The 22,812-nt window shown below is 53.2% G+C and overlaps 2 protein-coding genes across 2 annotated transcripts in view; both read left to right on the forward strand.

The window, feature by feature from the left end:
- Actn2 (actinin alpha 2) overlaps positions 1-13,047 on the forward strand; it is a 42,532-nt gene extending 29,485 nt beyond the window's left edge. Inside the window, exons 12-21 of the mRNA XM_048367773.1 lie at positions 354-504; positions 1,059-1,167; positions 2,338-2,478; positions 3,233-3,415; positions 4,882-5,016; positions 5,985-6,164; positions 6,747-6,893; positions 7,721-7,786; positions 8,471-8,629; positions 10,841-13,047. Of these exons, the coding sequence (XP_048223730.1) occupies positions 354-504; positions 1,059-1,167; positions 2,338-2,478; positions 3,233-3,415; positions 4,882-5,016; positions 5,985-6,164; positions 6,747-6,893; positions 7,721-7,786; positions 8,471-8,629; positions 10,841-10,999 (1,430 nt within the window). The 3' untranslated portion in view covers positions 11,000-13,047. The remainder of the gene's footprint in view (positions 1-353; positions 505-1,058; positions 1,168-2,337; positions 2,479-3,232; positions 3,416-4,881; positions 5,017-5,984; positions 6,165-6,746; positions 6,894-7,720; positions 7,787-8,470; positions 8,630-10,840) is intronic.
- Positions 13,048-15,553: 2,506 nt separating this feature from the next.
- The window catches only part of Mtr (5-methyltetrahydrofolate-homocysteine methyltransferase), a 46,216-nt gene continuing 38,957 nt past the window's right edge, over positions 15,554-22,812 (forward strand). The window contains 5 exon segments of the mRNA XM_048367586.1: positions 15,554-15,604; positions 16,140-16,354; positions 18,974-19,063; positions 19,961-20,030; positions 21,501-21,593. Of these exon segments, the coding sequence (XP_048223543.1) occupies positions 15,565-15,604; positions 16,140-16,354; positions 18,974-19,063; positions 19,961-20,030; positions 21,501-21,593 (508 nt within the window). The 5' untranslated portion in view covers positions 15,554-15,564.

A 22,812-nucleotide genomic window follows, 5' to 3' on the forward strand; every position in this document is an offset into this window, starting at 1 on the left:
TGATCTTCCTGCGTCCGCCCCCTGAGGGCTGGGATCGCAGGCTTGTGCCGCCACACCTGGCCGGGCATAAGTGTTTTGTGCATCCATCCCCGTGGCTCCCGGGAGCCGTTGATGTCTAACGCCACCGAGCTTCACGCTAGACGAGCAGAGGTGTCCCTCAGCACGCTCTGAGATGCCCACGCGTGCTTCCTGCGCCCCTCAGTGGGCCGCGTGTGCACGGCAGGTGACCTTGGCCCGATTCCCGGGCCCACACCGACCTGCTCCCTCAGTTCTGGGGTCCTGGGGGTGGGGGGCTCCTTGCTTGCTCCCTGCCCGACAGGTGGCCCGGGGCGGCTCACGCTCCTCCTTCGCAGGCAAGGAGCAGATCTTGCTGCAGAAGGATTACGAGTCGGCGTCGCTGACCGAGGTGCGGGCCCTGCTGCGGAAGCACGAGGCCTTCGAGAGCGACCTGGCGGCTCACCAGGACCGCGTGGAGCAGATCGCCGCCATCGCCCAGGAGCTCAAGTACGGGCCGGCGTGCGGAGGCGGCCCGAGGCCCGCGGGCTGGGGGGGCCCGCGTGGGTTTGGCGTGAGGGGCTCGGCTTGGATCGTATGGTGTTAACAAACAGGCCTAAAAGTCTTGGTCATCCTTGGCCAAAGGCAGCACAGTGGCTGCTTGCTCCTGAGCGCTAGACAGGCTTTCATGAGGTGACAGAATGTTCTAGAAGAACAACTGAAAAGCACTTGGGAGAGAATGAGGGAACAGAAGACATTAGGAAAGGAAATGTACTCATTCCCTGGCGTGTGTAACTGCAATCTCTCCGCACGTCACCTCTGTAATGACAGTACCGTGAATTAATTACATGTTTAAAAAGCCCCTCTTTCAGGGGGCCTCACAGAGGAGAGGGCTAGCCGGAGACGAGGCTGTGTGGGGTGTGGGGGTTGGGCGATGCCCCTTGTTATCTGGGAACCGTGTGCCCTGGAGGACCCCGTCCCTCCACCCCCCCACACCGCTCCCTTCTAGAAGCCTCTGGGAGCTGCCGTTCACATTCCCTCACCTTCGCCATTGCTTTTCGCAGTGAGCTGGATTACCATGACGCGGCGAACGTCAATGACCGGTGTCAAAAGATTTGCGACCAGTGGGACCGGCTGGGGACACTCACTCAGAAGAGGAGAGAGGCTTTGGAGGTCATTGTCTTAAAAATATCTTTTTTTTTTTTGGCCAGTCCTAGGCCGTGAACTCAGGGCCTGAGCACTGTCGCTGGCTTCTCTTTGCTCAAGGTTAGCACTCTGCCACTTGAGCCACAGTGCCACTTCTGGCTATTTTCTGTATATGTGGGTGCTGGGGAATCGAACCCAGGGCCTCATGTATGTGAGGCAAGTGCTCTTGCCACTAGGCCATATCCCCAGCCCTCTTAAAAATATCTTTAATCATCATCATCATCATCATTTTTTTTTTGCTTATCCAAAGGGCTTGAACTCAGGGCCCTTGGTGCTTTCCCTCAGCTCTTTCACTCAAGGCTGGCACTGTACCACTTGAGCCACACTTCCACTTCTGGCTTTTTGCTGATTTTAGAGTCACACTCACTATTCTGCTAGTGCTGGCTTTGAACTCATCTTCAGATCTCAGCCTTGGGAGTAGCTAGGATACAGGTGTGAGCCCCCAGCCTCTGACTGCGGGGGGGGGGGGTGGGGGGGGTGGGGGGGGGTGGGGGGAGCCTTAAAGCCACCTGCTGATTTATCTCAATGCAGACTTGCCCATACAGTTGCTGGTTTTAAATGTCTGTCTCTCTCAGAGGAAACAATTAGCTAATGAATAGAACCCCCAAGAGCCAGCCAGCCAGCCACAGGGGGTTGATAGCTTTCGATTACAATGTATCCAGAAAATGAAACATCCTTTGGCATGTGAAAACAAATCTGGAGGGTTATGGTATAAACCCACTTGCTTCCAGAAGTCCTTGGATATCTTTGAGAACGGCAGACAAGTGGCGGCTTTCCTTTGACTTAGGGGACACCAAGGGTGACCTGAACCTCATTACGGGGCTCAGGGGGAAACCGAGTCCTTTAACTTAAAAAAAAATTTCCCCAAAGCTCGCAAGTAGTCGAGAACTTGGAGTGCTCCGGAGCCCGAGGCGGCTGCGGATTCTACTCTGTGTCTTTGATTCAGAAGCGCCATCAGGCCTCGGTGGGCACTGCCCAGGGCCCAAGCATCCATTATTCTTTCCTAGACCGGGGGGGGGGGGGGGGAAACGTGGGACAACACCCCTCGCGTATTTATCTACCGCTGCCCGCGCCCCAGAGGGCTTTCCCATGTGTTTAATCTAGGACAACCCTTGTTTCCATTGAATCTGCCTTTAGAGAACGGAGAAATTGCTAGAAACCATTGACCAGCTGCACCTGGAGTTTGCGAAGCGAGCGGCTCCCTTCAACAACTGGATGGAGGGCGCCATGGAGGACCTGCAGGACATGTTCATCGTGCACAGCATCGAGGAGATCCAGGTACGCGCTCCGCGTCTCTCGCCTCTCCTTGTTGCTTTGAGAGAGCGCCTGTGTACGTACGCGTGCACACACGGAAAGTTCACTAGGAAACGTGCACCTAGAACGTCCAAATGAGGCCTCGAGCCTTAAAAATGTGTGTATTGAGGCGCCTCTAGCTCCCACCTGCAATCCCAGCTGCTCAGGAGGCTGCGATTGGAGGGGTGAGGTTCAAAGCCAGCCCAGGCAGGAAAGGCTATGAGAGTCAGGTCTCCAATTAACTTACCGAGAAGCTGCAAGTGGAGCCGTGGCTCAAAGCCCTGGAGCGCTAGCCTTGGGTGAAAAAGCTCAGGGGCAGTGCCCAGGCCCCGAGTTCAAGCCCCGGGACCGCCACTCGGGAAGCCGAGCTAAAAAGGTCTCCAGTTCGAGGCTAGACCGCGGGATGTAGGAGTTGTAGGCCAGCCTCAGCTACGTAGTGACTAAATGAGGAGCAGCGAGGCTCGGGGGCGTCGGGAGAAGGTGCCCCGCACACCCCGGCCGCGGCCGGGGGCCGGGAAGCAGGCTGGGAATGGCACTCGCCACGTCGTGGCTCTCGTGCTCTCTTCCCTCTGTCGAGGAACGCGACTCTAGGCACCAGAGAGCTTTCTAGAACCATCAGAAGCCCCTCCTCCCCCATGCCTGCAATTAGACCCTGTGTGCGGTGCCTCCAGGGCCCCCCCCCCCCCCGCCGCCGCTCGCACTAACCCGCCTCGGCCCTCCCCGCGTGTCCCCGGCACAGAGCCTCATCACGGCCCACGAGCAGTTCAAGGCCACGCTGCCCGAGGCGGACGGCGAGCGGCAGTCCATCATGGCCATCCAGAACGAGGTGGAGAAGGTGATCCAGAGCTACAGCATCCGCATCAGCGCCAGCAACCCATACAGCACCGTCACCATGGACGAGCTCCGCCACAAGTGGGAGAAGGTGGGCGGCGGGGTCGGGGGGGGGAGGGCGGGCGGGGGAAGAGGAAGTCCCCTGGGGGACTTGGGGCTCCTGCCTGCCTCCCGGGCTTAGGTCTTTCGGGGAAAGGGCGTTTAATCCGTCAGCTCCACGCGGCCGCCGCTGGGGTTAAGGGCAAAGAAGCGAGGCGCTCTCCTCCTCAAGGACGCTTGCTAGCCAGTGCAGGTTGTCCTGGTGATGAGTACAGGGAAGACGCTCCTCAGAACCCGACCGGAACTCTCATGCAGTCAGCTTGCCCGCAGTATGTCTGTTTTGTTGTTGTTGTTTAGTAACCCTAAAAGAAATTTCTTCCGTGCCGGTCCTGGGACTTGAACTCAGGGCCTCATACTCTTTTTCACACAAGGAGGGAGTTCTAACCATTTGAGTCACACCTCCACGTTCAGCTTTTGCTGGTCGTTTGGAGAACTGAATCTCACTGATTTATCTGCCCGACCTGGGCTTTGAACCCCAGTCCTCAGATCGCAGCCTGGGGAGTAGCTGGAATTACAGGCGTGAGCTGCGTCAGCTGCTGTGCGCTGTACGTGCAGAAAATGGCTTACGAGATTGCGTCTGGGGACAGTCTCAATTCTGGGAAACTGCGCAGGTTTAGCTCCATTCGAAGTGAGATGATTTGAGCCCCGTGTCTTGCTAAGAGAAGCTCGCGCGGGTGGTTTCCATGATTACAGTGCTGCCGGTGGCTAGGTGCCGAATGCGAGCTTTCTCGGCGCTGCTCTTCCCTTCCCTCATGGGGGCCGAGAGAGCAAGGTTCTGGGCTAAGCAGCTCCTGCGCTGGCCGGATTGGGGGGTGGGGGTCCACTCGGTGGTGTTGGGGTTTGAGCTCAGGCAGCTCGCGCTCACGTTTGGGCCCTGGGCCCTCAGTCTTGCATTTCGCTGGAGCCTGTGGGACTCTGAGCGGTGGCCTCCCCGTCCTGGCCTCCCGAGTAGCTCGGGTGGCGAGAGAGATCCACTGGTGCCGACTGGGAACCCTGTAAAGGAACGCGAGTGACAGTGTGGCCACGAGCGGCTCACACGCGACCCAAGCAAGCGTTCCAAAGCCATGCGTCGTCTTCCTCCCGTCCGCTCCAAGAGCACCGAGGCAGGGCATTAACACGGAACTCACGGAGGGGAAAGAGCAGTGTGCGCACGGCCTCGTGGCTATTTACCCTGCCACGGACAACATCCTAACACGCCCGGGCCGTCGGGGCAGAGCGGCCGGGCGGCAGCGTGGGGTCCGATTCCGGCTCACAGCCGGCCACGCCCACAGATCCGCACCGGGTGCGGGCGGCCGGGGCCAGGAGGGGGACGTCCCGTGTCCCCAGTGCGGCTCCCCACTGCCCTCCCCTCAGCCAGGCTCTAGGAAGCCCTGGAGTGGGGACCCGCCCCAGCCCCTCCGCCCGCCCCCCTCCCCCCCCCCCCCGGCGGGCCCCTCACCCCTGCCGTCCCGCGTGCAGGTGAAGCAGCTGGTGCCCGTCCGCGACCAGTCCCTGCAGGAGGAGCTGGCGCGCCAGCACGCCAACGAGCGCCTGCGGCGGCAGTTCGCAGCCCAGGCCAACGCCATCGGGCCCTGGATCCAGAACAAGATGGAGGTGGGTGCCCCTCCCCGCGTGCTCTGCAGACGGGAGGGGGGGGTGGGGGGGGGCTAGGTGCCGGCGGTTTACTCTGTCACAGTCATCAGCAGTGACGGGCTGGGGTCAGGGCTTTGGCCCCTGCAGGAGCTGGACTTGAAGCTGCCCATCCCTGAGGATAGGCGTGGTTTTTTGCATTTCGAGAACATTCTTAACAGAGCCGTGCTGGGATCGGCCCTGAGGTCTGGTCCACTTTCTCCCTCACACCAGCCAGGAGACGCTCCTCGCCCCGTCCCTCTTTGGATGATAGAACACTCGCTTTCCCCCTAGAGGCGGACGGGAGGGGTCGGGAGCCGTCCTCGCAGGCGGGATCCCGGGCAGTGGTCCCTTCGGTGCCCGGCGGTGCCCGTCTGCCCGTTCTGTCCCGGCCTCCCGGCCCTGGCCTCCCTGGCATGGGGCAGGGCGCCCACGAGGTGGGGTGATTTCTATCCCTCGGGAAAGCAGACAGCACGTTTTTCAGCGTGCCTTTTCTTCTGGTGCGGGTCCTGGGCGGGCACTCAGGGCTCCAGTGCCGTCCTCGAGCCTTTAATTGTTTTTTTTAAACTCAAGGCTAGTGCTCTACCACTCAAGCCACAGCTCCGCTTCTGGCCTTTTTGGTTTACTGGGTATAAGAGTCCTCCTGGACTTTCCTGACCTGGCTGGCTCTGAACTGTGATCCTCAGCTCTCAGCCTCCTCAGTAGCTAGGACCACAGGCTGTGAGCCACTGGGACCCAGCGGTGATTGGTGTTTATTCCGTTCCCTGGCAGGCTAGAGCTAGGCTGTGTTTGTCCTGAGATCCTGCCCAGCGCCCACTGTCTGGGGATACCCGGGACTGGGGCTGCTCTCCGCGGTGGGCGTGGCCTCTGCAGTGGGCGTGGCATCTGCCATGGGCGTGGCCTCCGCTGTGGGGTGGGAGCCACGCCCACCGTGTCCACCCCTCCTCCCCCAGGAGATCTCCCGGAGCTCCATCCAGATCACTGGGGCGCTGGAGGACCAGATGAACCAGCTGAAGCAGTATGAGCACAACATCATCAACTACAAGAACAACATCGACAAGCTGGAGGGAGACCACCAGCTCATCCAGGAGGCCCTGGTCTTCGACAACAAGCACACCAACTACACCATGGAGGTAGGCCGCCACAGGCTGGGCACAGGTTCCTCCTGGAACCGCGTCACCACTCAGAGCGTTCCCTGCACGAACACGCCTCCTTTTTCCTTCCAAGTCCTAACGGTTGAACTTGAGCAGCTTTAAAGCCCTTCCCTTGCTGTGTTTGGAAAAGCTGTGTAAACTGTGCCAAGCACCATGTAAACATTACCACCAGTGACATCGTTACTAGTGCCATGGTGAATTTTTTTTTAGGGGGGTGTGGGGCTTGAACTCTGGGCCTGGGTGCTGTCCCCGAGCTCTTCAGCTCAAGGCTAGCGCTCTACCACTTGAGCCACAGCGCCACTTGGGTTTTCTGGCGGTTAATTGGAGATAAGAGTCTCATGGACTCTGCCTGGGCTGGCTTTGAACCGAGATCCTAAGGTCTTAGCCTCCTGAGTAGCTAGGATGACAGGAATGAGCCACTGGAGCCTGGCTTGGGCTTCTTTTTTTAACTACATTAGGAAAGTCCGCTCCTGTTAATTGCATGGACTCTCGCATGGTGAACACGAGAGGCCCGGCCGGCTGCTGGGAGGCCCGGGCTGATGGCCGCTCTTCCCCCTCTAGCACATCCGCGTGGGCTGGGAGCTGCTCCTCACCACCATCGCGCGGACCATCAACGAGGTGGAGACGCAGATCCTGACCAGGGACGCCAAGGGCATCACCCAGGAGCAGATGAACGAGTTCAGAGCCTCCTTCAACCACTTCGACAGGGTACTGCGCGCCCTCTGGACAGCGAGCCTGTCCCTAGCCGTCCGGCCCCCAAACCCCGGCGCTCATTACGGTCAGCGCCGGGTGACTCCTGCTCCCAGGCTTTGCAGAGCTTGAATGTTTGTCCTCATCTTCTGCTCTCCCCCCCCCCCTTCAGTCGTTTCAGGAGCAGCTAAGCTTGCTACACTTGGGGGGGGGGGGCTCTGTGCCCTGCCTTGAGGCTCAGAGAGGGGCTGCCGCAGAGCTCTTTAGTGAAATTAGTTCAGAATTGTACATCGGATGAGTAGCTGAGGCCCCAGGAGAGTGTCGTTCATTCCCCAGACATCTGCAGTATGCTCTCTCAGTAGGTGGCAGGAGCGAGCCCCCGGCTACCTGTTTCTGTTACCTCATTTTTTAAATCGCTTTTTACTTTTTTTTAACGCCAGTACTCGTAGTTGAACTCAAGGCCTGGGTGCTGTCCCTGAGCTTTTACGTATCTCCATGGTTGGCTTTTTTTGGTGATTCACTAGAGTTAAGAGTCGCATGGACTTTCCCGGTGGCTTTGAACTATGCTCTTCAGATCTCAGCCTCCTTGCCAGGTGTGGACCACCAGCGTTTGGCTTGCGACCTCCTCGAATGTAGGCCCGCTCTCATCATGATCTAGTCTTCAGGGCCCCCAGCCCCTTTTTCCTTCTAAGGAAACATCGTGGCGTTGGCGGCTGTGCCTACCGCTCTGATCTCGGGACGGCTCAGTCTCCGTAGGGCCGTTCCTTACCGAGCGGGCGTTGCCCGCGTCGTGGGGCGGAGCAGTGCGGCTGGCCCCTAACTCCCTGCTCTGCTCTTTGCAATAGAGGAAGAACGGCCTGATGGACCACGAGGACTTCAGAGCCTGCCTCATCTCCATGGGCTACGATCTGGTGAGACGCGAGCGGAAGGCGTGACATCTCAGTGAGCGGAGGTTTTCCGTGAAAGACGGCTTCCTAGACATCATATGGGATACTGTGACTGTTTTCAAAAGTCTGTCTTTTACTTTATAAAAATAACTGTAAAGGGTCCAAACACACATTTTTTGGGGGTGGGGGTCAGCTCTTCAGCTCAAGGGAGCACTGTACCACTTGAGCTCCACTGGCAGCTTTTTAGTGGCTCATTGGAGGTGAGAACCTCACAGACTTTCCTGCCTTGGTTGGCTTTGAGCTGCGATCCTCAGATCTCAGCCTGCTTGAATAGCTAGGATGACAAGCGGGAGCCACCGTCGCTTGGCAGCTACCCTGATTTTTAAGGTCCTTTTTCCTGTAACGTTTTAGGAAGCACACAGTTTTTGTGTTTTTAGTAATGAATCTTCTGAGAAGAGCTGCCCTTGGCTGCGGGCTGCTGTGTCATCTCTCACGAGCACGCCCCGGGGTGTCCTCTGTGGAGGTTGACGGCACTGCCCTACTGCGTGGGCGGGGAGGAGCGCCCACCGTTGTGTCTGTGGCCCGGAAAAGCACTGTGGGTCCCAGGGAGGCAGGCTGCTACAGCAGCAGTGAGCCCACATCACCCACCCCAGGTCTTCAAGTCTTCAAAGCCTTGGGACTCAGGGCCTCTTTGCCACTTTGCCTCAGGGGGAAGCTGAATTCGCCCGCATCATGACCCTGGTGGACCCCAACGGACAGGGGACCGTCACCTTCCAGTCCTTCATCGACTTCATGACCAGAGAGACCGCGGACACAGACACCGCCGAGCAGGTCATCGCCTCCTTCCGAATCCTGGCTTCTGATAAGGTCTGCACCGGCTGTGCTCACCCCCTTGAGCTGGAGTCCCCCTCCTCATTCAGCAAGCCCCCCCCCCCCCCCCGCACGAAACGCCAACAAGAAACCCAGACTACCCATAAGAAACACTCTCGGCCAGGCGTGGTGGGGAATGCTTACAATCCCGACGCCTTGGGGGGCAGACAGGAGGGTCCCCATCCCAAGTGAGCTCCGGGCAAAAATGGGGGAGACCCTATCTGAAAAATGACTCAAGCCTGAAGTGCCAGGAACGTGGCTCAAGTGGCTGAGTTCCTGCCTAGCAAGGCCCCGACTTCTGCGTTCAGCCTCTAGGGTCCCCCCCTTCCCCCCACCCAGGTCTCACAGCCTGGCAGTTCCTCCACCGGCCCTGAACTTGGGGCGCAGCACTGTGGCGTGTCTCACATAGAGCAGGTGCTCTGTCCCGCTGTGTGTGCTCAGGCCTCGTGTTAAGAGGCGATCGATGGTGTTTGTGTTGTAGGAGACTGGGGGGGGGGCACGTGGGTTTTCCTGGTTCAGTCCCATTTTACATTGCGGGTTGGTAGCTGTGGCTCAGAAACGAGAGCCTGTACGGGATGGAAAACCTCCCCCCGCGGGTCAGTGACCCTGACTGTGTGTCCAGCCACTGGGACAAAGTTACACGCAGCTGTTTGACTATTGAGACTTCCATTTATTTACACACAGCCTGGACGTTCCATAGGAACTGAACTGTAAGTTCAGATTTTTAAAATGCCTCCCTCCCCACAGACTATAAAACATCTGAGGACACATACATTCAGTTTAGGACAGGATTTAACCCCTGATGCAGGCTGACAGGCCCAGCACCGGGCCATGGAAGGCACAATGCTAAATCATTGGTGCTTATCACGGTACTGGTCAGATGGAGCAACTGCATCAAAAATAATGAGTTTGTCTTTAAAATGAATCCTTGGGCTGGGGATATGGCCTAGTGGCAAGAGTGCTTGCCTCCTATACATGAGGTCCTGGGTTCAATTCCCCAGCACCACATATACAGAAAACAGCCAGAAGTGGCGCTGTGGCTCAAGTGGCAGAGTGCTAGCCTTGAGCACAAAGAAGCCAGGGACAGTGCTCAGGCCCTGAGTCCAAGGCCCAGGACTGGCAAAAAAAAAAAAAAAATAAATAAAAATGAATCCTTTATGGTGGGCACTGGGAAGAGAGCATGCCGCTGATTTAGGAGGTCATAAAACCGCAGCCCATCCAGCCTCACACAAGATTCCTGCTACAAATGAGTGTTATTTGTGACTTACTGTCATTTTTATTCATCTGTATTTATCAGAACTGTCTTATTTCTCATGGAACATTTCAGTTTTCAGTTCCTTTTAAAAATTGTTTATTAGGGCTAGGAATGTGGCCTAGTGGTGGAGTGCTTGCCCTGCATGCATGAAGTCCTGGGTTCGAGTCCTCAACACCACATAAACAGAAAAAGCCGGAAGTGGTGCTGTGGCTCTAGTGGTAGAGTGCTCGCCTTGAGCAAAAAGAAGCCAGGGACAGAGCTCAGGCCCTCAGTCTATGCCCCAAGACAGGCAAAAAAAAAAAGTTTATTACCACTCATTGTACAAAATAATGAGCTCTATTTTGACATTTTCACACAAGCATATCTGACCATATTTAGCATTATTGTATCTTATTTTTTTGTACTTGGATTTGAACCCAAGGCCTCCTGCTTGTTGGATAAATGCTCTATCACTTGAGCTATCCCTAGCCCTTGGCTTTTATGCTTTTTAAAAATCTCCATCTTTAGATGTAGTCATGTAGTCTTATTTATTTTTAAGAGAAATTTCTCTCCAGTGACAGTGTATTTTTAGTTAAAAAAATAAATTAGGTAGGCAAAGGTCTGTATTGTCTAAAAGCATATGAAACATACAGGTTTCAAAACACATGTACCAGTTATGGTGAATGAAGCAGCCCTGTGTCCTCATGGGGCAAGCCCTGTGTTCCTGTGTGGTAGGATTTTGGGTCATGAGGCTTATCGCCTCCATAATAATACTCATTCTCCACTTGTCTTCTTGAGGCATATTCCATTTCCCCCTGACCCGTGTGTTAGAGCACCCCCATGCCCGGGGAGGCCCACCCCCCCCCCCCGCCTTTAGACATTTTAAAAAACTAAGCAAGTGCAGCGAATGTCTGCACAGACACTGTGGGTGCTGCCGACTTTCCTGACCTTGCACGCCCGTGTGTGTTTTCCAGCCCTACATCCTGGCGGATGAGCTGCGTCGAGAGCTGCCCCCGGATCAGGCCCAGTACTGCATCAAGAGGATGCCGGCGTACTCGGGCCCGGGCAGCGTGCCCGGGGCCCTGGATTACACGGCCTTCTCCTCTGCGCTGTACGGGGAGAGCGATCTGTAATCCTTGATCCCACGCGAACCAATAAAAGCTGAAGTCGCAGTTGGTTTCTGGAAACCTTGACAGGCTTTGCTGAGTTCAGAGAGGAAAAAGATTCTGTAGCAGCTTTTAAAAAACAATTTGGCAGGGCAGTCACCTGACCTAAACACGACATGGCGTGCCTGATAAACACATTCTTCATTTCTGATTCTTTTCGGCTAAATGGAACGAAATACTAAATTGGTTTATTTCTTTGGTTAAACAGAGCAAATTGTTTGAATACTATGAAATTAGGAAGATTTAAGAACAGAAGAAAAGTGGAAATTGTGAAAGATTCCAAATACTCAAGATTCATAGTAGTGGGTAGAGCCACGGGTTAAGGTTTGATGCTTTTTGTTTTTTAAGAAATAGTCTTCATAGCTCATAGGTTTGTGTGCTTTGGCCTAGGAGAATATGTTTGGGATTTTAGTGCTTTATTTTCTTGGTTATCCAAAGATGAGCTTGATTCATATATAAATATCACTGTGTCTTTTCATGAAATTAAACATTAAGAGTTGTACCTGCCAGGAGAAGAAACAGACCGTAGACCTTCAGTGAGCACACAGTGTTTAAGGCAAGCTCTCTCTCTCTCGCCCAGACTTGCCTTCAACTCGTGATCCTCCTGCCTCAGTTTCTTGAGTGCTGCGATTACAGGTGTCTGTATACTGCCGTGTCTGGCTTTTAGGAATGATGCGTTCAAGGCCAATCTGGGCTGTGGAGTGCGAGCCTGTCTGGAAAGCAAGATTCATTTTACATAGAGCTTACCGTCAGTTCTTCATTACTCAGGAATGGGCTTGTCAGGTCAGGAAAGGGACCTGAGGCAACACACAACCCGAGCCGGGCCAGTAGGTGGAGTTGAAAGGAAAGTGAGCTGTGTGGCCTGATCTGCCAGTGGCGGATATTCATGCTATTTCTAGAGCTTGCTCTTAGAGGTTCTCGAGAGATGGCCGGATGTAAGCCCTCGCTTTTGAAATGAGCACGTTTTTATGTAGCGTTCATAGCAGGAGACTCCTGCGGTCCTAGAGCTGGAAGCACGGCGCGCTTAGGCCATGGGCTCTGGGAGCTGTCCAGGCAGAGCTAACGTTAACAAGGGGCGAATTCAATGCCAGTGCAGGTAAGTTCTTCATCGTAGGGCCGCCCAGAGCTTTGGGGGTGGCTCTTTTGGGGTAGGAGGGAGTGGTAGAGGTTTGTGCAGGTAGCTAGGGGTGTAGTGCTGAGCTGGGCCACACTGGGCCCTAGGAGGACACACGGAGTCTGGAGCTGTTCCACTGTTTGTTCAGTTTTCCACCCGGGGCGCCGTCTTGACTGCTGTTCCACTCATCGGCCGCAGGTAGTGAACAAAGCAGGAACTCTCTTTATTCCTGGATCCTTCGGGATCCCTAGTGATCAGGAAGAGAAACACAAACAGTTGCAAGCAGCAGTAAAGGTGTTGCTGGAGAAGCAGCCATGCGCCCGTTACCTGCGTGCTCCCCCGGCTGGCTCTGCATTTCCTCACAGCCGAAATTGTAATGCGTCCCTCGTCCTCTGATGCTTAGATGCCACGGGCCCGTTCAGAACCTGTGACCTCCGTGTACTTCATTCAGTAGGTGGCTTTACCGCCAGGTGCTTCTGGGGTGGTTATGTAGTGAGCTGTTGATTTGTTTTATTTCAAGCAGGTGCTATACTCCATCTATACACCCTTGGGAGAAACTAGGAAGTCAGTCCTCTTTTGAGGATATTTATTGGGGGGGACTTCTATTTTAGGGTGGGTTTGGATAACTCATCTACCCCAAATTTTAACAACATCCATCGAGAGAATGGAGCCATACTATTCCGATGATAAATGAAGAATGGAAGGAACTCTGAAAAACAATGAATATGTTCATATTCTGATTCTAGGAGTTATTTTTGTTTCTGAGGCTGAGTTACCAATTAAACTAAATTTGCAAAAGAAAAAGAACATGTGTTTTTAAAATTTCAAACAACCCAAATGCTTTGATTGACTCCACATAAAATTGTTCAATTAAAAACTTACATTGTGTTTTTAAAACTCACTTGGTGTAGTATGTGCATCCCTTGAAGAACCAGAGGCAGTCTGCTTTATTGGGAGTGGGTGAACTTGCCATGGGCGTTAGCACTGTTGACCCAAGGAGAGGTGAGCAGTATAAATGAAGCAGGAAGATCGGTTTGCCTGGTAGGGAACTTCAGAACTCCCAGTACATATATGTGGTTTAATTGCATGCCAACTCATCCCTAACCTCTGGGTTTTGAGTTGTGAAGGTCTGGGTTAAGATCTGGGGATTCTGATTACCCCTAACAGAGCCAGTGGACTGGAAGAAAGGTCATTAGCTGTCAGAAGGTCTCAAACAACTAGAAAAAAAAATCCTTCCACTTAAACCATGTCATCTGCCCCCCTTTGGTCCTTTCAACACTATTTCAGTATTTGGAAATATACTTTTGCCTCCATAACCACTAGATGCTGGTATCTAGCTGCTGGAGTTCCCTTAGTATACCCAGGCTGTAGGAGCCCTCCTCATTTTGTCCTTTGTAACTCTTTTTTTTTTCTTTTATACTGTTTCAGTATTAGGGCTTGAACTCAAGGCCTGGACACTATTAACTTGTTTGCTGAAGGCTGGCACCATATTTAATTGGAGGTCAGAGTCTCCTGGACTTCCTGCCCAGGCTGGCTTCGGACTGAAATCCTCAGACCTCACCATCCTGAGGAGCTGGGATTACAGGCGTGAGCCACCAGTGCCTGGCTTGTTAATACCTTTAAGCCTCAGTTTCTGTCCCTCTATCCTTGGAGGTCTTAGGCCCATCCCATGGTATGGGATGAAAATTAAGAGATCACACGTGAAATTTTAAGAGCTAAATTCACAGCCATCACTATAGAATTAGCTCCTATCTTAGTTTACATTCGATTTTTACCATGTGTCTACCTTCGGTGGTTGGTCAAATTGTCTGAGTCAAAAGTGAACCGTCTTTTGATCACTACGAGTGCTTGTGGGACCTTTGAAGCAGGTGGCGCGCAAATGGGGCGAACGGGTGTCTGGTGTCTCAGAGAGAAATGGCAACTCTCACCATGCAAAGAGCAAAAGAGAGGATAAAACGACTGCAAGTGAGGGCCCGTGTCATGGTAGCACTGGACTATCCCATGTGGAAATTCAGCTCATCAAGTGCAGTCAACGCGGGTGATCACCCTGGTGGCTGACCTGGGGGATTCCGGGAAGAAGATCCACATCGTCAGATTATGACAGAGTTTGAGGGGTTTGTGGCAAAGGTGGGGAGCTCCTTGGGAAAGCCAGTCATGGCCCTGATGGACTCCAGAGGTAGCAATATTCTGTTGCAGCCTGACTCTCAGGTTATCTTCTCAGGACCTGACAGAACGGACACAAAAAGAACTGAAGGGCCTGGAGTTCAATTCCCAGTACAAGTGCAAACACACACACCACCCTATCATAATCTCACAAAATAGTAATGACCCCTAGTGAGGTGGGTTAACTACAGGGAAAGAAGGCTGAAACCAAGGCCAAGAATCACCCACGAGCTCCATTTCCTTCCTGATAACCAGGGCCCAGGACCCCTGCTCCTGGGGGGCTATTAGTAGGTTGGTCTCCTGCTAAGGAGAAGTGGGGGCCAGTTTTCTACTGTGAAACAGAACCGTGTGCAACTTCGTGCAACAACCCCCCCCCTACTCCGGGCTTCATGCCCAGGTCGCCTCCCATGCATAAACCAACTCTAAGGATGGCAGCAGCCTCGCGCATGCGCGGATGCTTCCACGGGAAATGGCAGCCTCGCGCATGCGTGGATGCTTCCACGGGGGAAAAAAAAAAGGCAGCCTGGCGCATGCGCGGATGCTCCCTGAAGCTGCCGGGGCTCGGGCCTTCACTTCCCAAAGCTCACAGTACTTCACAAACCCTCCGACGCCCTGGGGTCGCCCAGCTCGGCTCTGCCATTTCCTCGCCTGGTGTATTTCTTCCTCTCTTGTTAAACGCCTTTGCGTGTGCGCGCGTGTGCGTGTGCATGCGTGTGCATCTTCAATTCCTCGCTGGGGATCTTCACCTCCTCGACCACCCGCCCCTAGCAGCGCTTCCTGACTACACGGCGTGTCCCCCGTGGTCAGCAGAGCGGATCCAGAGCTGGCCTTTCCGAGTTGCCGGCTGGCGACCCCGCACGCGGGCCAAGGCCGACTGGACACCCGCATGGCAGCACTTCCGGCACCGGCTCCCAGATGCTCAGGCCCCGGAGGAGGAGACGTGGTCCCGTGCCGAGGACTACATCTCCCAGAGGGCCTCGGGGCAGGCATGAGGCGATTGGCTTGTGCTCCGGCCAATAGGCCTGCGAGGAGCTGGTCGGGCCCAATCACGAGCCTTGGAGGGCGGGCGCTCCCCTCCCCTCCCGCCCGAGGCGAGATCGAGCGCGGACCTAGCGGCACGCGCAGCCTCCTCACACCAGCGGGTGGTGGGCTGGGCCGCCGGGCCGGGCGTCCCCGCGGCGAGGTCCGGAGCCGCCCCGCCGTGGAGAGCTCGCCCTCCCCGCCGCGTCTGCCACCCCCCCCCCCGACCCCGGAGATGGGCTCCGGCGACCTGTCCCCCGCGCTGTCGCCACCCGGTAACGCGGCGGCCCGCTGCGGCCTCGGGTCCCCGGGGTGGGGTGTGGCTGTCTGCCGGGCGGGGCCCCCCGCCCCTCCGCCCTCCGCCCTCCGCCCGGCCACGCCCGGTGCTCCGGGACGTGGAAGCCGACCGCACGGATCCCCCGGCCCCTGGATCCTCGGGTTCCGGAAGCCGCCGTGGCCGGGGTGCGCGCGCGGAGCCCGGGCCTCCCGCAGGGCCCCCGGGGGGCGTCGTGAGGACTGGCCCGGGAAGCCGCGGGGCTCCCGGGACGCGCGCGGGTGCGAGTGCCGGGGGTCAGGCGTGGAGAGCGGGAGGAACGGCTTCCAGAAGGAGCGCCCCGGGGCTGGCCTCGGGCCCGGCCCTCCGCCCCCGGCGCCCGGCCGCCCGCTTTCCTCGCTTTGAGGCTTTGCCAGAGATTTCCCGCTCCCCGCCGCATCTGTTAACGAGCTCCGTTATACCCGATTCTAAATTCCCTCTCCCCACCTCCTCTGCACTTCTCATTCCTTCAAGTCAGGTTTTCACTTCGTCTCCAGGCGCGATGGAGCAAGCCCGGGGGGACGACGTCGAAGCCATTCTTCGCAAGAGGATTATGGTGCTGGATGGAGGCATGGGGACCATGATCCAGCGGTACAAGCTAAGTGAAGAAAGCTTCCAGGGTCAGGAGTTTAAAGACCACGCCAGACCCCTGAAAGGCAACAATGACATTTTAAGTATAACTCGACCCGATGTCATTTACCAAATCCATAAGGTAAATTAATCCCGCGCTGTGAAACTTTCATTCGAGTTATTTCATGTACACAGATCAGATGCTGTGCAGCTTGTTCTCAAGAACGCAAGAGAAAGAGGTGATTTATCAGGAAGCAGGTGTTAGACATCGTGTAACAGTCATGTACTATGTTGGGCACTTGGGATAAACATGATGAAGCTATGTTTGCTCTAAAGGCATTTATACTCCAGTGAAACATCATAAAATCCTGGACAGATCAGGGATTTTATGCTTATTACCTTATCTCATTCCTAGGCATTAAGATTTTTAGTTTTTCTTACTTGCTTCACTGTTGTTTGTTTTTGTTTCAGTCATGGGGCTTGAACTCAGAGCCTGGGCACTGTCCCTGAGCTTTTTTTTTGCTCAAGATTAGTGCTTTGGGGGTTGGGGATATAGCCTAGTGGCAAGAGTGCCTGCCTCGGACACACGAGGCCCTAGGTTCGATTCCCCAGCACCACATATACAGAAAAAATGGCCAGAAGCAGCGCTGTGGCTCACGTGGCAGAGTGCTAGCCTTGAGCGGGAAGAAGCCAGGGACAGTGCTCAGGCCCTGAGTCCAAGGCTCAGGACTGGCCAAAAAAAAAAAAAAAAAAAGATTAGTGCTTTGAGTCACAGCTCCATTTCCAGTTTTTTGGTGGTTACTTGAAGAGTTTCACAGACTTTCCTGCCCGGGCTGGCTTTGAACTGTGTGAGCCACCAGCATAAGGCTGCTTAACTGCTTTAAAAAATTTATATAGTTAGCATATGAAGGTGGGTCCACCCAGGTCCACCCTTTTTATGTCTAGAACTTAGCACTAAGGTTGGATACATAGTAGTAGTTGGAGAGAGGTTTCTTGGCCTTTTCTGCCTGATTTGAACCTGTCTTCCATGGCTCAGCCTCCTGACTAGGTAGGATCATGGGCAGGAGCCACTGGAAAACAGCTAGGATTCAACTGCTGGGTTGCCACGTGCTTGCTGCATGACCAAGGCTTGTTCTTTTTAAAAACATTCAGCTTTGTTGAGTACCAGTGCCTCACGCTCGTAGTCCTAAGCACTTGGGAGACTCAGGTGGTTGTAATCCTGGGCAGAAGAAAGTCCTTGAGGCTCTCCAGCTGGGTGATCCGGCTTGTGCTTGTATTCCAGCTCCTGGGAAGCCTAACCTACTTGACTCACGTCTAGGTGGGAGGTCCTGAGTTCAAGGTGCAGTGTCACCCCCCAAAAAATGTTAAAGTGAAGCTGTGCACCAGTGCTTCATTCCTGTATTTCCAGCTGCTCAGAAAGCTGAGACCTGCTGATCATGGTTTGAAGCCTGCCTGGACAGGATGGTCCACGAGACTCTTAGCTCTAATCTGCGAAAGGCTGGAAATGGGGATGTTGCCCAAGTGGTAGAGTGCCAGCCTTCAAGCCCTGGGACTGGCACCCCCAAAAAATTAAATGGAAATTTTGTGTATAAGAATAAATTCCCATCTGACTACTCGAAGTTGCTGGTTTTTTTTTTCCTTACAGATGAGCACTATTAGTTGGTGTTTTTTAGGTCCTTTTGATGTGCATGTATATGTGTATACAAGTGTTGATGTACATAGAAAGCTCACAGTACTGTTTGTATACTTATTTTGTAAATTTAATGATAATCATATTTTATGTATTTATTTTATTTTCCTGCTCAACAGTACTTGGGAAAGGCTTACTATGTCCGTAGTAATGCACAATGTTTTTTAAGCTGAGATAGCAGGTAATAAAATGAGATTTGTTTCTCTCTGTATTGATGATTTTGAGGATGTGAAAGTGTACTTTTTTTGTAAGTGTGCTTTTCTTTCTTATTTATTTTTTGCAAGTCCTGGGGCTTGAACTCAGGGCCTGAGCACTGCCCCTGGCTTTGTTTTGCTCAAGGCTAGCACTCTGCCACTTGAGCCACAGCACCACCCCTGGCTTTTTTGGTATATGTGGTGCTGAGGAATTGAGCCCAGGGCTTCATGTATGGGAGGCGAGCGCTCTACCACTAGGCCACATTCCCACTCCCTTTTTAAAAAAATTTTTTTTTCCTACCTCTCCTGTAGTTATCACATGTCAGCTTAGGAAAGGTTGAGTTACCCACGGTTAGAAAACAGAAGCTTTAGCGTCTCCAGGTGCCTGTCAGATTGAACTTGAGCTGGTCTAAGAGTAAAACCTGGAAAACGGGTTTAAACAGGAAGGACAGTGGGACACCAGAGCCCTCAAGGCTGGGGGAGGAGTGCAGACCGTGGGCCAGAGGGGCAGGAGACCGGGGCAGAATGTGCCGTGCTGGAGGCGGGGCGGGCTGTTCCCGGCGGGGATCAGGTTGTGCTGAAGGGTGAGCCAGATGCTGGAGATGAGGCCTTCCTTCCCCCTGCAGCCTCGCTGCTTGCAGGAGAGGCCCGTGTTGCTTCAGAGGAGTCAACGGATCCTCACCCTCGTGTGTTAACCCTTTGTGAATTTACACCATGTGCCCTGCTGTGTAGTCATTGTAGCCTGCAGTGCGCTGCCCGACTCTGGCTAAGTGGTCAGAGATGGTTGTTCGCGATGGTGGGGGGAGAACCAGCTTGCTGTTGGAGGGCAGGACTGGAGACGTACGAGAGTTGGCGTGGCCGTCTCTTCTTGTTGCAGGAGTACTTGCTGGCTGGAGCAGACATCATTGAAACAAATACCTTCAGCAGCACGAGCATTGCCCAAGCTGACTACGGCCTGGAGCACTTGGTGAGCATTCGCTTTCCCCACTGCTGGGATGTCGATGAGCACTTGCCGCTCGGAGGGAGCGAGGGAGAAACCGTCCGTCCGAGAGCTGCGGTCCGCTGGGGCGCACTTCTTTGTTTCTCAGGAGACAGGGTGATGCTTTGGACCTTTGCTGCTTATGAGCACAGTAATCTATTCATTTCCTAACTGGACAAGTAATAGTCAAATTAAAAAAAATACTCGGTAAGTGGTAGGTTTTTGCTTTTGCTTTGAAATGTGTTAGTGCCGAGGTTTGAACTCGGGGCCTCACCTTCTTGCCTAGTGTTTTGGCTCAAGGCTGGTGATCTGCCACTTGAATCACACCTCCACTGTGCGATTGCTGGTGGTTAATTGGAGAAGAGTCTCGTGGATTTTCCTGCCCAGGCTAACTTTGGGCTCTTAGCGTGTTCAGAGCACTGTCGCATTGTCCAGCGAAGGAGGAGAGCCAGGCTGAGGAGGCTGCGGCGGAACTGACTTCCTAGTTAGGCAGTGGTGGAGCTAGTCCTAGATCTCAGGTCTCCAGCCTCAGAAACCCATGGCTTTTTTTTCCACCATATTCTTTCTTCTTTTAGTTTGCAGTGTTTGACTGCATCAGCTCGTTCTGTGGCTTTCAAGGTATCTAGAGGTTGTGCTCTTTGCCAGCTTCCCGGGGCTTGTGAGAAGATCCCGGAAGCAGTTGCCAGGGATGAATGTCCAGTCCCAGGTGCCTTTCAAAGTTGGGCACCTGATAGGGCCTCCCTGGCTGAGATTTCACTCCGATTTCAGATTAATTCATTTGACATTTCCTTGCTGAATGCAACTGAATATGTGATGGCTGATGATTTTGTATTTTGCATGGAGAAAAAAAACAGGACAAACTAACATTAGCGGTTGATGTGCTAGGCCTACCGGATGAACAAATGCTCCGCACGCGTGGCCAGGAAAGCCGCAGAGGAGATAACACTGCAGACAGGTAAGGGACACCGGACGCCGCGCTGGGAGTTCCCTGCCCTGTGTGAGGGGCTCATGCCCCAGGGCTAGCAGCCGCTGCAGGTGCTGTGTTTCGTTGCTAGCAGGTGGCCTAATGCAGTGCTCGTCATCTTCCTACGGCTGCCTCTGTCACCTGCTGGTCCTTAGAACCCCCTGACTTTGTAGTTAGATCCGTGACTTCCCTGGGTGTTTAGAACTAAAATTATTTTTCATTCTTTGAAAGCACATTTTTGGGTGATGAATGCAGCAGCTGGCTGAGTTGATTATTGTGGTCTCGTTAGGATGTTTGATCTTACTCTTCTGAAGCTACTTTCTTCTCGAGCGGCTTATTTTGGTATAGATTGCCTTCCAAGCATTTCCCCGTGTGTATTTGCGATGACCTTGAAGGCTTTGCTGCACAGGAGGAGTGTGGCGTTAGTTTCAGTCTTGCTGGGACGTGAAAAACAGTTCCTGAAATAACTTCCATTCTGGCCGGCGGCCATTGGAACACTGGGCACTAGCTCATAGATCCTAAGAGAGGGAAAGGTACGGAATATGTGATATGGAGTCCCTTAAAGAGGCGGAAATGCGGTTATTGCCCATGTGAAACATGTTATGAAGTTAGCCACGCTTTCTACTGAAGTACAAAGCAGTTTACAGTTCTGTTGCTGAGAGGAAGTTTAAATCCATAGAACCTCACAGACTGCAATCCACCCAAGAAGCGGCTGAGAGGACAGTGAACTAGCCAAAACCGGGAGAGAGAATGATATTTTTCTTATCCTTTCATGTTGTTTAGCTTTGGGGAAGATAAAGAATACTTGGGCCTTTAACCAGTTCACAAGCTGGGTCACCTATTACATGGTAGTCTTCTCCAGTTTAACTGTAAAGCCTGGCCCAGGTTATTGACTAGATAAAAACCACCATAGCTAATTAGCAGCATTACTCCTGGTTTCCACTGTTACATGCAGGAGAACTCAATTTCCCACAACATCTCACAGGCACCTTGACTGGCCTAGAGACAAGGTGATTTAGGGGTTTATAAGGCAAACTGTTGGTCTGCTTCATGCTGGAACCGCAGGCTTTTACTCGCGGGCAGAAACTCCCTTTGAAGGGAGAGGAGGGAGAATTGAGGCCTTTCTTGGATCCGTTTGGTGGTGACGTTCACCCATCTCCCATTACATGATTTCTCCAGGGAGACCTTGGGAGCTATATAGCTAAATATATATTATAGAATCCGAGGTATGTCACAAAATGACATAAAGGTGTGAATAGACTTTAATTAGTTCATCAGAAGGCAAGTTCTGTTGTCATATGAATCAGAACAAAATAGGGCTTTCAGAGGCTTTTGCATCTCGGAGTTGTGGGCCAAGGATTAGAGATGGCCTTGTGTTCCAGGAAAGCATCTTCAAGCTTTTCAATTCACAACACACTTGGACAGCTTAGGGATCTCATACTTTGCCTCCTTTTCCCAAAGGTATCAAGAGGTTTGTGGCAGGAGCTTTGGGTCCAACTAATAAGACCCTCTCCGTGTCTCCATCTGTGGAAAGACCAGATTATAGGAACGTCAGTGAGTATTTCTCAGATAATCGTGACGCTCGGGCGTGCGCCTCAGCAGTGCTAACCTGGGAGGTGGGTCTGACTAGGGAGATTGTGGCTTTGTCTCTCATTACTATTCTCCCTTGAGCTTGCTTTTAGATGTCAATGGTGAAGTGTTACATCAGTGCTTCTTTTTTTTTTGGTGCCAGTCCTAGGTCTTGAACTGAGGGCCTGGGCACTGTCCCTGAGCTTTTCTGTTCAAGGTTACCACTGTTGCCACTTGAGCCACAGCACCACTTCTGGCTTTTTGGGTGCTTAATTGGAGATAAGCATCTTCACACTTTGCTGCACAGGATGCTTGTGAACCTTGATCCTCAGATCCCAGCCTCCTGAATAGCTAGGGTTACACGCGTGAGCCACAGGTGCCTGGCAGATGCTTCTTAAAATGAATGAAAATAATGCTGGGTGTGGTGCCCCACATTTACAATCTAGTACTTGGGAGGCAGAGGGAGGAGGATTGTGAGTTCCAGTTCAGCTTAAGGTATACGGTGAGACACTGTCTCCAAAAACAAAAAAGTAGGGCTGGGAATATGGCCTAGTGGTAAAGTGCTCATCTCGTATACGTGAAGCCCTGGGTTTGATTCCTCAGCACCACATATACAGAAAAAGCCAGAAGGGGCGCTGTGGCTGAAGAGATAGAGTGTTAGCCTTGAGCAAAGATAAGCCAGGGACAGTGCTCAGGCCCTGAGTTCAAGCCCCAGGACTGGCCAAAAAAAAAAAAAAAAAACCCCAAAAACAAAAAAGCAAAAAGTAGGGGAAAAGAGATGATGTTTAAAAGTGAAAAGTAAATTTGGACACCAGCTTTTGGTCTACTATGAAATAGCATACTATATTTCCCATTCAGTTTTTAGAATACAGCACGAAGCATCATATTTGTACTATAAACATTATGTACTAGCACGTATAAACATACTTTGTTGAGATTTGGTAAAGCGTCTGGGGATTCAGGTTCATTTCTTTTTTCTTTTTTTTTTTGGCCAGTCCTGGGGCTTGGACTCTGGGCCTGAGCACTGTCCCTTGGCTTCTTTTTTGCTCAAGGCTAGCACTCTGCCACTTGAGCCACAGCACCACTTCTGGCCATTTTCTGTATATGTGGTGCTGGGGAATCGAACCCAGGGCCTCGTGTATATGAGGCAGGCACTCTTGCCACTAGGCCATATCCCCAGCCCCACTCAGGTTCATTTCTTAAG

Source organism: Perognathus longimembris, chromosome 18, assembly GCF_023159225.1.
Source record: "Perognathus longimembris pacificus isolate PPM17 chromosome 18, ASM2315922v1, whole genome shotgun sequence".
Classification (NCBI taxonomy): domain Eukaryota; kingdom Metazoa; phylum Chordata; class Mammalia; order Rodentia; family Heteromyidae; genus Perognathus; species Perognathus longimembris.